At 35.4% G+C, this 17,340-nt stretch overlaps 1 protein-coding gene across 4 annotated transcripts in view; it reads left to right on the forward strand.

The window, feature by feature from the left end:
• The window catches only part of KHDRBS2 (KH RNA binding domain containing, signal transduction associated 2), a 739,251-nt gene that overhangs the window by 667,619 nt on the left and 54,292 nt on the right, over positions 1-17,340 (forward strand). For all 4 annotated transcript variants that reach the window (XR_010946892.1, XM_067753529.1, XM_067753530.1 and 1 more), the window contains exon 8: positions 7,234-7,292. Coding sequence is in view for 3 of the 4 variants with exons in the window: in XM_067753529.1 (XP_067609630.1) it covers positions 7,234-7,292 (59 nt within the window). In the remaining variant the exon portion in view is untranslated. The remainder of the gene's footprint in view (positions 1-7,233; positions 7,293-17,340) is intronic.

Consider the following 17,340-nt stretch of genomic DNA (forward strand, 5'->3'; position numbering starts at 1 on the left):
ATCTCTGGTGTTTTTGTAAAGTGTTTAATCATCCCTGATAATTTTTATATGCTACCAAAGTAGATAGTTAAAGAAAAATTAAGCAAAGTGTTGCTGTTTAACAAATTGCCTCCTCTGTTCCCCCCCACACTTTATAGGTCTAACTGGTTTGATTATATGAGCACATCCTATGGAACATAGATCTCTTTTTGCAATAATTGAACATCTAAAAGATTTCATTTACAAGCTTGGTTAGTCTGACTGACCTGTGAACAGGTCTGTCCCAGCATCAGTGCTGTGACCACAGAAACATGAGCACCAAGTGCTGGATGAGAAGCATGATGGAAATGGCAGTGTCAGCATGGCACAGGCGGACTCACTTGCTTCAAAAATAGCTTGATTATGGTGAAGGTATTATTTGGTTTCCTAGAAACCAAATTTCATTCTAGTTTTTTCTATTGTGTTCATTTCCATTTAATTAGTTGTCTTAGTAAACTGCTAACATAGCCTATTTAAGGTAAAATGCCCTTCTTCCAAAAAAGAACTGAAAATTTCCATCTCTGATTTTTTCAAATTTTACAATCAATCATTAATTAATTAATCTGGTATTTTTTTCTGCCAAAAGGTTTATTTATTTTTTCCAAATGTTTATTAGTGTCTAAGTCTTGATTTCAAAAAGACAAAATGTTGTGTAGAATTTTTTATGAATAACTAGACATGGATTAATGAGTTAATGCAGCTAACGTGTTCTATCCTGATTTTATATATATACACCAGTTCCTAGGAAAATTATATCTAACTACCAGAGTAATTATATTCCAAACCACAAATAATTGTCATAATTTTAATTAACACCTCTCTAATTGTAACAGTGTGTTTACAAACCTTGATTGCTATAGTTTCTAAAATATAAAATAGAATAATAATGTCCATTCAAATTAAATAACTTGTGTTTGAATTCATTTGACCACTTTTAACTTGTACGTAACATAATTAAATAACATGATAAATTAAAACAAAAGTAATGCAATATGGCTTTATGAAATAATGAAATGAAAGTCATAGAGCTAATACCATAGTTTACTTTTTCTAGCCAAGTCATATATGCTTTTAAAATGGAAAATAATATAACAATATAAAAATTACACATGCATAGGTCAGTTACAATAGTTTTAAACTTTTAACCTGAATTTCATTCATATTAGAAAATAAGAGTGATTATTTTTCTTTTTTTATTGAATTATATTTGACTTACAATATTATATTAATTTCAATTTATATATAGCATAGTAATTCAATATTTTAATAGATTTACTCCATTTAAGTTGTTATAAAATATTGACTGTATTCCATCATCTGAACACTACATTCTTGTAACTTATTTTACATCAGTTTGTACCTCTTAATAATCTTCACTGATTTTGCCTATACCCCATGCTTCTCCTCTCTTGTAACCACTAGTTTTTTCTCTGTGTCTGTGAGTATGTTCATGTTTTGTTGTATTTGTTTGTTTTTTAAAAATTTTTTCAAGAGTCCACATATAAGTGAAAACATAGTATTTGTCTTTGTCTGACTTATTTCACTAAACATAACACCCTCCAGGTCCATTCATGTTGCTGCAAATGGCAAAATTTCATTCTTTTCTATGGCTGAGTAGTATTTCATTGCATATATATACCACATCTTCTTTATCTATTCATCTGTTAATGGACATTTAGGTTGCTTCCGTATCTTGGCTATTGTCCCTGTGGTTTGTTTTTCTTCTTTATTGTTCCCATGGTTGTTGATGTAAGTAAACATCATTTCTGAAGTGTACACAAAATTTTATAATGATATTTTAGCAAAATGTTCTATTATTTTGAATTCTTTTATTTAATCATTTATTCATTGAACAAATATTTACTGAATAACTGTTCATCTTCAAGTGATTGCTTTAATTGCCAACTGTATTATTTGGGATATGGGATAAGCTTCCATTATAAGGAGATCCACAATTCAGTGGCCCAAACAAGAGAAACATTTATCTCCTTCACACATAATAAAGCAAGGCAAGTAGGTGGACTTTACTCCATGACACCGTTCAGGCTTCCAGGTTAGTGGAATGCCATCTGTCTTAGTTCAGGCTGCTATAACATGATACCATAGACTGGGTGGCTTATAAACAAGAGAAATTTATTTCCTATAGGTCTGGAGGCTGCGAGTCCCAGGTCAGGGTGCCAGCATGGTTGGGTTCTGGTGAAGCCTTCTTCTGGGTTGCAGACTGCTGTCTTCTTGTATCTTCACATGGTAGAAAGAGAGCAAGAGATCTCTCTGGGGGTCCCGCTTTTTAAGAGCACTAATGCATTCATTAGGGCTCCACCCTCCACATCTAATTTAATTCCCAAATGTCTCATCTCTTAATACCATCACAATGGGTATTGAGATTTCAACAAACAAATTTTGGAAAATAGTAAGATACTGTCCATTACACCATCGTTAATGTCTTCCAAAGTGGCTCCAATCATTGACGTTTGCAGCCAGTTACATGAAAGCTGAAAAGAAGTAGAGGACAGTGAATTTAACTTTATGAAAATCATGAATAATCGGTATACATAACTCTGCACATGGTCACACTCAAATGTAAGGAATACTAGGAAATGTAGTCTTGAGATTGTCAGTCTCTCTTATTGAAAGAAGAGCCAAATGGATTTTGGAACAGCTTGAAGTCTTCTGGGGCCCAGCCCTCTCATCATCCAAATATGAGTGAATACCCGTCTTCTCATTCAAACAAAGAAACATTAAAAAAATACCTACATTCTGCTTAAAAGAGAAAATCCAAGTTCAATTCCAATTATTGCAACCAGATCAAAATCTAGAGTCCGGGAAGATTAGGTCTTCATATGGTTCTTTCAAGTCTCACAACCTATAAAATGATAGACAGAATATCTTTCTTGTTCTTGACCTTCTTCCCCATACAAAATATGCAATATAAATTAGTGTAAAAGGAATAAAATAACTACAATAGAAAGGTCTTTTGGGAAACACTCCACAGGCAATAACAGTTACAAAATCCTGCTAAGCAGAGATTAAGAGGCATCTAAGCAACAGCACTGAAATAAATTTTTTGGTGAGTGCATCTGTCAATCTTGGTTCTCTTTCCTGGGAGTTAAGCCAGATTTAGCAGAAGGTCCTTCCTTATCCTTATGGATAAATGGTCTTATCTCTGGGCATATCTGAAATGATTAAAGTAGAGCATGCCTTCATTGGGACTTCACAATTTTTGCAACATGCTTCCATACATGTTTGGGGACCCGAGGGTTGCCCCTGGGATTGTATATTGTAGCAAAGTCTAATGGGAAGATGTAAGGGTATCTTTGAACAACACTCATTGTCTCTTGCTATTGGAATGCAGAAACAGTTGACTTCTCTAATCCTGTTAAGCCCTAAATTTCTGAACCTTCTCCCATTTTTAAATTATAGAACTAACACATAAATTAGGCAGAGATAACTTCCCTTAGCAAAGCTCTATTCAATTTTGTTTCTTCTGGAAAAATGGCCCATTCTTATTTGAGCTCATAACTTCTTTAAACCTTTTTTAAAAGCAGCAAGGATTGTCAACAGTTGGGCTTTGTCCAGCTTTTTCCCATAGTGCCAAAATAGATCTGGGCTTATAGCCTGCCTTTCAGGTTTTCACTGGTGATGGCATGACAAAGGTCATCAGCTTTCCATCCTACAGTATTTTTTTTCCTTACACTTTCCACCCTCCCAGTGAACTAATAGCCCATATTTTGAGATTTTTAATGGCAGTTCTACACCCCTACATACTTATTTTTATTTTTGACTAAATTTTTGTAACAGAGATTCAAAAATAAGTGACTCAAAAAAGAGAAAAAGTTATTTTTTCCCTCATAACAATCCCTGAGGTAGGCAGTGATTTAGAGTAAGTCTGCTCCAACGTGACCATTTAGACACAAATTCCTCCCATGCTACAGTGCAGGACTTTCTAGCATTATCTGTATTTGCATGGTAGATACTAGATCATCACTTTGAGTGCATTTTACCATCTGAGGAGGTGACTGTGAACAAGTCCAAGATGAGGAGCTTGTTCTTCATTTGGAAATGAACTCAAGGTTGATACCCTCACTTCTGTGCACATCCTGTGTTTCCTGACACAGCCACAAGGGCACAGCTAGCTGCAAGCATGGCTGAGGAGTATATTTCACTCACTGTGTGGCCATTTGTCCACATAAAATATTTTCTTCTGGGAGAAATGCGAAGTAATATTTGGATAAGCAAAGGTATGGACTCTGGAAGAGTCCATTAAGATTGTTATCCATTATTTTGCATTATCCATTATTTTACAAATGTCTTGTATGTTTCATTTTCCCCTTTTAGAGTTTTGAAATTTAAAATTCCCTCTTGGTGTGTATGTATCATTTATGATACATAAATGATAACAGCTTCCCTGTCATGGTCTCTCTCACTACTGTTCTTTTTCCCTCTCAGCTTCATCAATTGAAATCAAAGTTGAAATCCATTTAGAAACATAGTAATGCTACTAGATAGTGTTTTTTGCTACTAGTGTTCATACAACACACTTTGGGAAACATAATCAGGCTTACTCATGAGAAATTTACTGATTGTGAGGAAGGCAGGGAAAAGCTACTCTCAGTGTCCTCATTTTCTCTTCATCCTGATACACGGGAATGCTGCTTGTTAATCACATTCTCATGACTGCCAATTCTTGATCATCCCGGAAATCAGTGAAAAAACTTCAGGACTTGGCTATACGTATGTGAGGGTTCTCAATTGTGTTGCATCTTTTCTATTAAGATAAACATCCAGCCACCAGCCAATGACTTTAGACTTCTGAAATCTCAAGTCTTAGAAAGATGGAGAGAAAAACTTACTACCATATTTTTCTTAGAGAATTTCTATATAATTATCCTGGGCAATGAAGCCCAGGTTATCTTTTTTTATCCCAGCTACATTACACTGAAATTGAATTAGTGCATTATCAATTGCCTCCCAGAAAGATAAAAATGGCCAAACTTCTGTCCATCTCTCTTTTCATCTCTAATATACAGACTTTTATTTTATTTTTTGCTTCTCTTTCCTTACTATCAATGAAATCTCAAGTATTTAATATAATGAGACATATGGGATTGCCTTGAAGGATAATAACAACCAAATAATTTTAGGCCTTTCTTTCTTCCTTCCAACCTAACTCTTTGGCATCTATCACCCATCCTCAGCCCTTATGCAATTTGATATTAAGCCATTTTCTTGCCACACTTTTATATACTTAGAGGAATTAGTATATCTTGATATAATTTATAAATTTATATATACAAATTATATATGTAAATATATATGTATAAATATATAAGCTTATAAATTAAGGTTCAGGCAGAGAACTTTATTTTTCTATGTTAATTAACTTAATTTTGGTAATCATCTCACAACACATATATGTATATATAATCAAAACATCATGATGTAAAACTTACATTTAGAAAATTTTTTAGTTGTCAATTATACCTCATTAAATCCAGAAAAAAATAAAAGAAAAGAAGAATGGATGTAAATTTTAACTAAACAGGGGCTTCCCTGGTGGCGCAGTGGTTGAGAGTCCACTTGCCCATGCAAGGGACACGGATTCGGGCCCCGGTCCGGGAAGATCCCACATGCCGCGGAGCGACTGGACCCGTGAGCCATGGCTGCTGAGCCTGCGCGTCCGGAGCCTGTGCTCCACAACAGAAGAGGCCACAACAGTGAGAGGCCCGCGTATCGCAAAAAAAAAAAAAAAATTTAACTAATCATCTTTTCATCTTATTTTCAGATAGTCCAGTGAATTCAATAATATGATCAGATTCTGATTTGAACTATCCATTTCTTTTTTGCACTTTTGTCAGGTTTTGATTCATTGTTTTAATTACTTTGTAAAAGAATTTGAACATTTTCTTTTTATTCCATTGGAGTCATCTCCTTTGTTTTTTTAACATCTTTATTGGAGTATAATTGCTTTACAATGTTGTGTTAGTTTCTGTTGTACAACAAAGGGAATCAGCTAAATATATACATATATCCCCATATCCCCTCCCTCTTGCATCTCCCTCCCACCCTCCTTATCCCACCCCTCTAGGTGGTCACAAAGCACCAAACTGATCTCTTCATGTGATGCAGCTGCTTCCCACTACCTATCTATTTTACATTTGGTAGTGTATATATGTCAGTACTACTCTCTCACTTCATGCCAGCTTACCCTTTCCCCTCTCCATGTCCTCAAGTCCATTCTCTAGGTCTGAGTCTTTATTTCTGTCCTGCCCCTAGGTTCATCAAAACCATTTTTTTTTTAGATTCCATATGTATTAGCATACGGTATTTAGATTAGCATACGGTATTTAGATTCCATATGTATTAGCATACGGTATTTGTTTTTCTCTTTCTGACTTACTTCACTCTGTATACAGACTCTAGGTCCATCTACCTCACTACAAATAACTCAATTTCACTTCTTTTTATGGCTGAGTAATATTCCATTGTATAGATGAGGTAGAGAACTTTAAATGAATGAGCTTATTTGAGTGAAAAATACAGTTTATCACAAATATTTGTAGATCCCTAAATAAAATTAAAATATGCATTAATTATCCAAATACTAAGCTAAATTAAAATAATTTCCACTCTTTGTATAGTGTTTTTTAAAATTATGACTTGGTAACATTAGGCTAAGCATCTAGCAAGATATTAAGTGAGAAGAAATAGCTTATGTATTTGAGAAGCCTAGGGACATACTGTGGAAGAGTTGGAAGGGAGTATAAATATAATTTCAGTGTTTGGAAGTGAAGATGAAATTGATGTATATTTCTTAAGGTAATTGCATTAAAACCCACACACAATTGACCAGATTGTCATCTTATGTAGCACTTTTCTTGGAAATAGACCTTTTATAACTCTCCTCTTGAAGTATCATAATTGTGCTTTAGAGGAAATTTGATTTATATAATTGGAGGATAGAGATAAAGTACTGAGGTGGGGTGAGAAAATCATAGCACTCTTTGTCAATTACCTGTATTTTTCTTACTGAATATTCTTCTTTGAATTCTATTATTCAATATTATTCTATTATTATTTATGTTCAAATATGTGATTTATGCCTAGAGATTCTTGGAATATTACCTTAGCACACATTTTGCATTCAAATTCCATATAAGTTTTGGGTTGACTCCTCCTGAATACAGTAACATTGATCGCTGTCTAAATCTATTGCAGTGTGCCTGAGTACTATGACTATGGTCATGGAGTAAGTGAGGATGCCTATGACAGCTACGGTAAGACCTTTACTTTACTAAAACTGTGAAATCAAAACATCCATCAGTCACTGACAACTCAGAAATTACTTCTACCTTTCTCTCCCCCAGTTTTTACAGAAGTCTAGACTACATTGATTTATGTAATTCCAGGGTGAGGTTTGATATAGAGAGCCAGGGCCAGAAACTTGGACTGATCCATTTTGATCAAAATTTCAAAAGCAATTAATCACAATCATAGAAAACTTTCAACAGCAACAGTGAACGTTAAGAGTAGTGTCTTTCTTAGACGTTTCACTGTGTCCATTGTCTGACTCATTGATATGACAGCAATGCTGTCTTTCTGCTATCACAATGATCATACAGTTAAAAGATTTAAAAACTTTGAAGGGCAGAAATTGTAACTCTTAAGTTATTTTTATAGCATGTGTAGTTCCTGAAAGTGCTAAATAATGATTGACTCATAAGAATTAATAGTCAATAAAAATATCAGTCTATAAAATTAATTTCAAAATTACATTGTTTAATTTAAAAACCACTTAAAGTTAACAATTCAGTAAGATTTATTGAGTGCCTATGATATATCAATATAGTACATCACTCTAGAAGTGTAGTTTCTGGTTCCTGAAAATATATGTGCAGCATCACCAGTTGACTGCCTTGAAAAATAACATTCATTTAAATGTTCCCAAGTCCTGGATTTTTATTAAAATAATACCAAGACCACTCTGTTCCTCTTTATGAGGAGCAGTAAAGGAGATGATGAACATTTCCTGTGTTCAGGTCTCCACATGATGGTGTAGTGCTCCATCAGGACAGGGAAGGGAAGGGCCAGACATCAGAGAAAAAGTAGTGCACCCTACTTGGAACCACAGGTACCAAATCAACTCACTTCTCTGGTAACTCTCATGAGGTCAACTCAGAAGTAGGAGCATAAAAATAAGCCACCATCACAATCACTGCTATCCATAAGCTGAGTACCTACGTATATTTTCTTATTTTTTTCTTTATAATATATTGAAATTTGAAGTATTTTATCTCCATTTTATAGTAAAAATGCACATTTGTCTTTCGTGCACAAAGGTATTGTCAGTCTCCAGGAATATGATGGTGTACATGATAGATATTGTCCCTCCCTGGTTCCTGCTGTCTACTGTTGAGAAACATATTCCTACATATAAAAATTGTGCCAGACTATAAACCATGTGATTTGGTAGAAGGTCAGAGAACATTACTCATGTAACAGATATTTGTGTAATGGCTAACACATGTAAGTCATTGTTCTCAATCCTGGAGATACTGCAGTGAACAATCACTTAAAGCTTACATTCTAATGAGAAGATATATTTTTATTTATAAATCACTTTTTAAAATGGAATTTTTATTTGCAAAATACAGTCATTGTTTTTTACACATGGCACATAAATTTGAGGGAAATCCCCTATGAGCTTTACTCTACAGAATTGCATGCACTGAAATCAATGGCAGGGATGAATTTGATGATATCTGACTGCATAGTTGGTAATAGGGTATATTTCTTTTTTTATTTTTTTAAATAAACTCCAGAGTTTATTTAGATTTTACTACTTTTTCCATCAATATTTTCTTTCTGTCCCACGGTTCAATCAAGAGTACTACATTGCATTTAGTTGTCATATTTCTTTATTCTTTCTTGTTTTTTTAAAAAAAATTTTATTGGAGTATAGTTGATTTACAATGTTGTATTAGTTTCAGGTGTACAACAAAGTGAATCAGTTATACATATATCCACTCTTTGGGTTTTTTTAGATTCTTTTCCCATGTAGGCAATCTATTTCTCAATTATTTACATTTAAAATGTTAATGCCATGTAATTAAGGCAATAGGGAAAAATGTGTGAATACAAACTATTACTTCTCAGACCTTCTAATGGTGGTGCAGGAGCCATCATAAGGAGAGCTGGGCTCACCTCTGTTACCTATTGTGGGCTTTCCTGGGTGTTGAGCTCTTCTGCTGCTGCCAAGTCTAGAGACAAACAGCCTCTATCACTTTATAAGCTACTCCTGCTCATAAGCACTAGCTTTTATTCTGGGTTAAATTAAAATTTACCAACAAGCAATTCTCTGCACACAGAAAGCAGTTGGTAAATCTTTTCAATAAAGTAATGAAGAAAATGTGGATAGTGGTTTGACTGTCTGGACAGAGTAAGAATTATATTAGGCAGGAAATTTTAAGTAATAACTTTTACTACCTAAAATTTCAGCCAAATTGGCCATATTCTTAATGTTGAAAGATTAGACACATTTATGCCTACAAGTAGACTTCACTTTAGGGTCTTAACTTTTTCTTTGGCCACCAGGATCTGTGGCCATTTTCTGGCATCATTGAGCAAGCATTAATTCAAGAATACACTTCACATTCAAGATGGTTTCACTCTTTGCTTGTAAATGTTGATATATCAGCCCTCTATGCATTCTGATTTGGAAAGTGCCTCTTGATTTTCACATCAGAAGGGTAATTTTTCAGGACAGAATTTATTTACTTATTTAGTTGGGGTCAGGAGGTGACATTCCAGGGACAGAGGCAAAGAAATCTAACCAACACATTGCAACATTTTTTCATGGTGCAGCTCATAGGAAACAGTGGAGTTCAGCAAGGAGGCTGCTCACAAGTCAGGGCCCCTTCCACCAGCAGCCCAGGGCCCCTTCCATTACCCCATAATCCTCTCTGCTCACTGTGACTCATCTCTGCTACACTGGACCACAGAATGCAGTCAGGAACTCTGAACAAAAGCGACTGTTTTAAATGATGCACATGTGAAAGTAATTATATATTTTTAGAAATTTTTTTTTTGCCACAGGTGTTAAGAAATCTAAGTAGATACATAGGTATGATTAATCTAAAAATAAGTCTTTTTTTCTTACTCTAAAAATAATACGCTATAGAAAATTTAGGTTAAAAAAGGAAATTTAAATTACACTCCTATATTTACTCATTCTTTACTGTTTGTTACATATTTTACCAAGTTTTAAATCCATCATGATACACATCTTATTTAAAAAGATATAGACTGCTTTATAAAAATTCCTATAAGATTTTTCCACCATAAAAGTTTTTTTTTCAGTTCTTAATCATTAGGATAATACCTTGACAAAATGCAGAATTTAATATATTTTCATATGTGCCATTATAATTAACCATAAATATGTAGATTTGAAAAGGGACACTCCTTTTATAGCAACAGAAAATAAGAAACTGCTTGCATGTCAATCCATATAGTCATGATATTTAAATATGGATATGGATATTTAAATCTGTATAGTCATGATATTTAAACTTGGGGAGTGTCCATGTTCCCATATTCTATACAGAAAATAGAAAAAGGTCAAATAATGAGAAATAGAGCTCAGCATCATAAAGCCTAATTAAATTAATATGCATTATATGCCCTCAGATTTTGGTATTAGGTGATTATGTAAAGGGTACTTTAATTTCAGGATTCTTGCTCCATAGGTTGCTCAGCCTGTCACGTCCAAATGGGCAGATGATAACATTTAAATATGCACGTGGAGCAGTGATTTGAGGACCCACTCATGTCAATTATAGATTGATGTTTTTCGCTAATTTTCCATACCTCACATGTTAACAAGTATCCATTTATAGCTTTTCTTTAATGAACTGTGCACAATCTTTTAAATTAATAACATTTACTCCAAATTGTAAATCTTGTATCTCTGCTTATTCACTTATATTTTGAATTACTAATTCCTCTCTGTTACATTTTGGTTGTGCCATGGATACAGATCTGTATTTTTATAAAACAAACAGCTCTAATTCTCAGTTTCCTGGGAACACCCAGACTTAGATAGTATGTGAGGAGGCTCACAGTCAGCTGCCCCAGAACCTCCTTTGCTGCTCAGGCTTCAGGAAAGAGATGTGGGAGAGGAACAGGGAATGCTCTCCAGAATAACGGTGTCCTGCATTCGAAAGACTTATGGATGGAATCTCTCATTCAGGATTCCTTCAAAAATAGTTTGAAATAAACCAGTAGAAGTAAAAATCCAGTCATTCAGTGTGACACTTCAATCTGAAACTTTATACATCATGTTTCATGTATCACCAGATTGAAATTGTATTTGTCTCTTTTGGGCCCATAATTCATGGTGAAGTAACAAATACGCTGACTTCTGTGAATATCATGTATCCCTTTGGGCTTCATTGCAATTAAATTATTCAAGTTATTTTTGTAAAATTTAATATCGAATATTAAACTATTTTCTTACAATGATGTAAATATAAAATTTTAAATATTAAGTATTTTAAATAAATAGTATGAAAATATGATACAATTATATTTACTTCATATATAAAATATAATATATAATAATTTACTTATATTATTTATTGTATTAATGATTATTAAACATTTCATTAATGTTAAATTATTATTAAATTAATATTTAAGTATTAAATTTCTGATAACTTAAACTTTTTGGAACATGAATATTTGACTTACAGAAATCCCAAATCAGTTTTTGCAGTTTTAAAATATTTCCTACCTTATCAGAGGCATTATAAATGTTTTGGATAAGTCTGAATAGCTCATAATTCAATAAGTGTGCATTTTAAGTACAGTGCACAGATCAGCTTGTCTTATCAATACTTCAAATAAGAAACACCCTCTAATCTGAGATTGATAGCTAAGAATGGACAGTAATATTCTATTGTCAGAGAAGAGAGCTGTTTATTAAAATGTATTTAATGTATGAACTGAAGAGCTAATTATAGGTCTATTCTGTAGTGACATTTTAGATGACACGTGTGTGGAATCAAGGAGGGTAATATTAATACACTGTCTTGAAATGAATGAAATCAAAAAGAATTTTTGTACCCTATTCTAGGGCATTTCAGTGCCTCACTTCAAGTTGATTGCAGAACACAAATGCGTTCATTTTGTGATGAGGAGCTGGAATGATTATTATCCCCATGTGAAAATAAGCCCTGCTTTGATTAAGCTGTGAAAACAGCAAAGGAAAATGAAGCTACCTGGCAATCATGCTACCATGTTATTCAAGAGCAAACACAGTTCATTTGCAATAGTAAATAGAAATAGAAATTTGAGGAAACTGATTTTACAAATGGAGATGGGTTTTCTTAATATGGGCAAGAATTTATCAGTCAATTTTAATAGTAGTGTATACAAAGTATTTATCATAGGATTAATATCAAAGTTGTTATTGAGAAATATTGAGAAAAAAATCACAGTAATGTATTCAATTTAGCTTTTAATATAGATTTTTAAACTTTATTTATTTATTTGCGGTACGAGGGCCTCTCATTGTTGTGGCCTCTCCCATTGCGGAGCACAGGCTCCAGATGCTCAGGCTCAATGGCCATGGCTCATGGGCCCAGCCGCTCCACGGCATGTGGGATCTTCGCAGACCAGGGCACGAACCCGTGTCCCCTGCATCAGCCGACGGACTCTCAACCACTGCGCCACCAGGGAAGCCCTAAACTTTATTTTTAATGAAAGAAGAACTAAAGAAATTGTGCTTCTGAAGTATTTTAATAGCCAGTTGTAAACTTACTTTAAAGAGAAGCTAATTTTCTGCTCTTTACTATTTCAGAGGCTGCAATGAAATGGATATCTAATCCAGCTAGTTTTGATAATAAATTCAGATTATATTGCTTCAGCAAGAAACAGCCAAAATGAGCATGGCACCACCACTTCACTGCTTGCATTGCTCATTTGAAGTTAGATATACTTAACAGTGGTTTCAATTTTATTTTAAATCATGCACTCCTGAGTTCAACAATTTTAGATAATACTGGAACCTGCATTTCAGTATTTTAGATCAGAGATTTTTTTTTACCGCAGGCCTCTCACTGCTGTGGCCTACCTCCCGCTGCGGAGCACAGGCTCCGGACGCACAGGCTCAGTGGCCATGGCTCATGGGCCCAGCCGCTCCGCAACATGTGGGATCTTCCCTGACCGGGGCAAAAACCCTTGTCCCCTGCATCGGCAGGCAGACTCTCAACCACTGCGCCACCAGGGAAGTCCCTAGATCAGAGATTCTTAACCTTAATTATACATTTTCGAATAACCTGGTGAATTTTAAAAAATACTAGTGTCCAATTACCATCCCAATTCAGCTCTATCATAATCTTTGAAGATGAGAACTAGGCATCAGTTAAAAGTTCCTGGGTGGTCTTCCTGGACGCTCAGGTTGAGAATAAGTTTTAGATGGGAGCATGCTGATAAGCAGCCTACAGTCTTAATATGAAAGGTCAAAACTGTGCCAGCCATCTGCATCCTTGAAGGCAACACACAAGTTATGTACAGTCTACTTTTAGAACAGTGGGGATTTTATAAGTAAACATTGTGTTATAGAACCAGGCATTTTAAATTCATTAAAAGAAAACTATGTTTAAATAATGGAAAATAAAATTTAGCCTTTTTTTGAACAAAGAGTGCCTTTTTGAACAAGTGTGTTTAAACAGTTAAATCTCAAATTTGATTTTGTCTAAAATTCACCTAATCGAAAGTCCACAAAAAATTATAATCCACATGCATTTAACAACTCTCTTGAGGAGCCAATAAAACAAGTCATAGGAAAGTTCTTTCATTACTTAACTTTCTGCTGAGTTAATAATACAATCATTTTAACTGAATGGGAGGCAAAAGTTGAGTGATTTATTGTCAGAATCTTGAAATGAACTGATCACGTACAAAAAAATATATTCTATATGATATAGATTTGTGTTTCGAATGTACAAAAAGAATATTTTTAAAAAACACAAAGTACAGAGTATAAAATTAAAAGCTGGGAGAACATTTTCTTGCCAACATGGAAATACACCAACTAGGAAGATATATATACAGGAGCTATGCCACCTTAGTGTGTCTTCATAGAATTTCCAGAGTTTAGGGAGATTTTATGTTTATTAAAAGAGGGCATGGATTTATAAAAAAGACTAAGATACATTGTTCTAAAATAAGTGTGTTACACTTCATTTATCAAATATGTCATAATTTATTGAATGACTCAATGGGAACTGATATATATGAATTGCTGAAAAACTATGCCATTTGTTGAAAATGTAATTTTAATTATTGATGACTAATAACTGATGTCTTTTTGTATTGAACAAATTACTTAACCATACTGGTACCTTATCAAACATTTAGCTCAGTTGTAAGACATGCCAAGAAGAAGAAAAAAAAAAGTAGGTCAATCTCTCTGGTGTCTGGTCATTGTCGAAGAAGATTTCAGGGGCAAACCCTTCAGTCTCAGGGGACTGACAGACACCCAGGAGGCTTTCAGCATTTGGAAGTTCCAGCAGGGATAGGTCCAGTCATGGGCAAAGAGCTAAGATTCACGTTGCTGAGAAGACCAGGAAAAGCAAACAAAGAGACTAGAGTGGGTGCCCAGAGTCAGGCCAAACTTCACCAGTTAAGGGCACAGTTCTCCATAAAAGTGTCCTCACTTTACACACAGACACAAGTTTGGGTTACCCCAGGTCACCCTTACTTCTGACCAGCTGGCTACAAATTTGGAGGTTCCCACTACCTCCTTAGGTTTGATAATTTGCCAGAATAACTCATAGAACTAAGGAAAGTGATATACTTACAGTTAACTTTATTATAGCAATAGGATAGATAGCAAAACCAGCAAAGGGAGAGACACATAGGGCAAGGTCTGGAAGGATCCCAAATGTGAAGCTTTCAAAACCTTCAAGGCAGTGTTATCCTCCTGGCAACATTGATGTGTAGCAATGAAAAGTATTGCCAACAAGGGAAGCTTATGTAAATCTCAGTGCCCAGAGTTTTTTATCATTGTTTTATTATATAGGCATGATGGATTATATCATCTTATCTCCAGCCTCGTATCCTCCCCAGGGTGGACTGGTATCACATGGTAAAGGCCCAAACCCTCTAATCTCATAGTTGATCTTTCTGGCATGACCACCCCCCAGCCTGAGTCATCTTGTTAGCATAAACTATCAGGTCAGGTGTGGTCAGAGGGGTCCACTATGCATAACCAAGACACTCCACTTACTCTAGGAAATTCCAGAGTTTAAAGGTTACCTTGTGGTAACCAGGGACAAAGGTGGCCAAAATTGTTTTCACACAGGTGTTGAGATGAGGGCACCAATCTGAGAAAGCAGGCAGAGGCTTGTGGGGCAAAATCAGAGGGAGCCAGAGCTGGTCAAGCAGTGAGGGTAGCATTCTGCTGAGTTTAAAGTCTGATTTGTATTTTTAACTCCCCAAACTTGTAGTTGGTCTGAGAATACAATCTGGGCTCATTTCTATTATCATGTATAGAAATGACAGATGTTGTGAGTGAGGGTGGGGGGTGGCATGTGTAAGGAAATCCAGAAACTACAGGTTCAGTCTCTGTCTACAAAGGTATGCCACCAAGCCCACTGTCTTCACTGAATTAAAGACATTATTGGACTTCTTTGAGAAGAGGATCATAAAATATTATTTTTTATCATCATTCTTATTCTTCCTTCCATTATTTCTCATAAAGTCCTTATGTGCATTTCAAAAGAAAAAGTTTATGACCAAATTCTGCAGGTTTTGATCGGTTCAGAATTTTATTCAACAATAATTGAAGTATTGTTTTTGGCTCATGTCAGAGAAGCTTCTACATTGTGTCCAATTATCATTCACCATTGTTTTTTTGGAAATCTTTCTAACTGGGTTATTTATTTCCTTTTAATTTAGATGGGATCTTAACTCCAAAGAAAGAAAAACATTACAAACTTAATTTAAAATATTGAGAACTTCTTTATTTGTCTACAGCAGCAAGATATTGTACAGCAGAGTCGAGAATAAAATATAAGTTAAAATTTCAAGCTACATATGCAATTTGTAGGGGATGATAATCAAGGGGTGATAATTAGAAATACAATAGTACACATAGAATCAAGTTATTATTAAATATGATAATATGTAAAATGTGCAGGGTAGGAGTTAAACAGACTAGACAGTTTAAAAATAAATAGCACCAGCTGATTAGCTCAAGATGGTGGAGTAGAAGGATGTGAGCTCACCCTCTTCTTACAAAAACACCAAAATCACAACTAACTGCTGAACAACCATTGTCAAAAACAATGCTGGAACCTACCAAAAAAAGACACCCTACATCCAAAGATAAATAAGAAGCCACAACAAGATGGTAGGAGGGGCACAACCACGATAAGATCAAATCCCATACCCACTGGTTGGGCAACCCACAAACTAGAAAACAAATATACCACAGAAGTTATCCCACAAGAGTGAAAGTTCTGAGCCCCACATCAGTCTTCCCAGCCTGAGGGTCCAGCAACAGGAGGAGGAGTCCCCAGAGAATCTGGCTTTGAAAGCCAGTGGGGTTTGATTTCAAGACTTTCACAGGACTGGGGGAAACAGAAACTCCACTCTTGGAGGGCACACACAAAGTCTTGTGTGCACCAGGACGCAGGGGAAGAAAGCAGTGACCCCATAAGACACTGGGCCAGACCTACCTGCTAGTGTTGGGAGGTCTCCTGCAGAGGTGGGGGGATGGCTGTGGCTCACTGCGGGGACAAAGACACTGGCAGCAACAGTTCTGGGAAGTACTCATCTGTGTGAGCCCTCCTGGAGATCACCATTAACCTCACCAAACAGCCTGCATGCTCCAGTGCTGGATTGCCTCAGGCCAAAAAACTATCATGGAGGGAAAACAGCCCCATCCATGAGCAGACAAGTGGATTAAAGTTTTACTGAGCAGGGCCTTGCGCCAGAGGGACAAGACCCAATTTTACCCACCCCCAAGTTCCTCCTATCAGGAAGCTTACACAAGCCTCTTAATAGCCTCATCCACCAAAGGGCAGACAATAGAAGCAAGAAGAAATAAAATCCTGCAGCCAGCAGAATGGAAACCACAATCAGAGAAAGAAAAAATGAAATGGTAGATAAATATGTTCCAGATGGAGGAACAAGATAAAACCCCAGAAAAACAACTAAGTGAAGAGGAGATAGGCAAATTTCCAGAAAAAGATTTCAGAATGATGATAGTGAAGATGATCCAGGATCTCAGAAAAGGAATGGAGGCAGGATCAA

This window comes from Pseudorca crassidens, chromosome 10, assembly GCF_039906515.1.
Source record: "Pseudorca crassidens isolate mPseCra1 chromosome 10, mPseCra1.hap1, whole genome shotgun sequence".
Classification (NCBI taxonomy): domain Eukaryota; kingdom Metazoa; phylum Chordata; class Mammalia; order Artiodactyla; family Delphinidae; genus Pseudorca; species Pseudorca crassidens.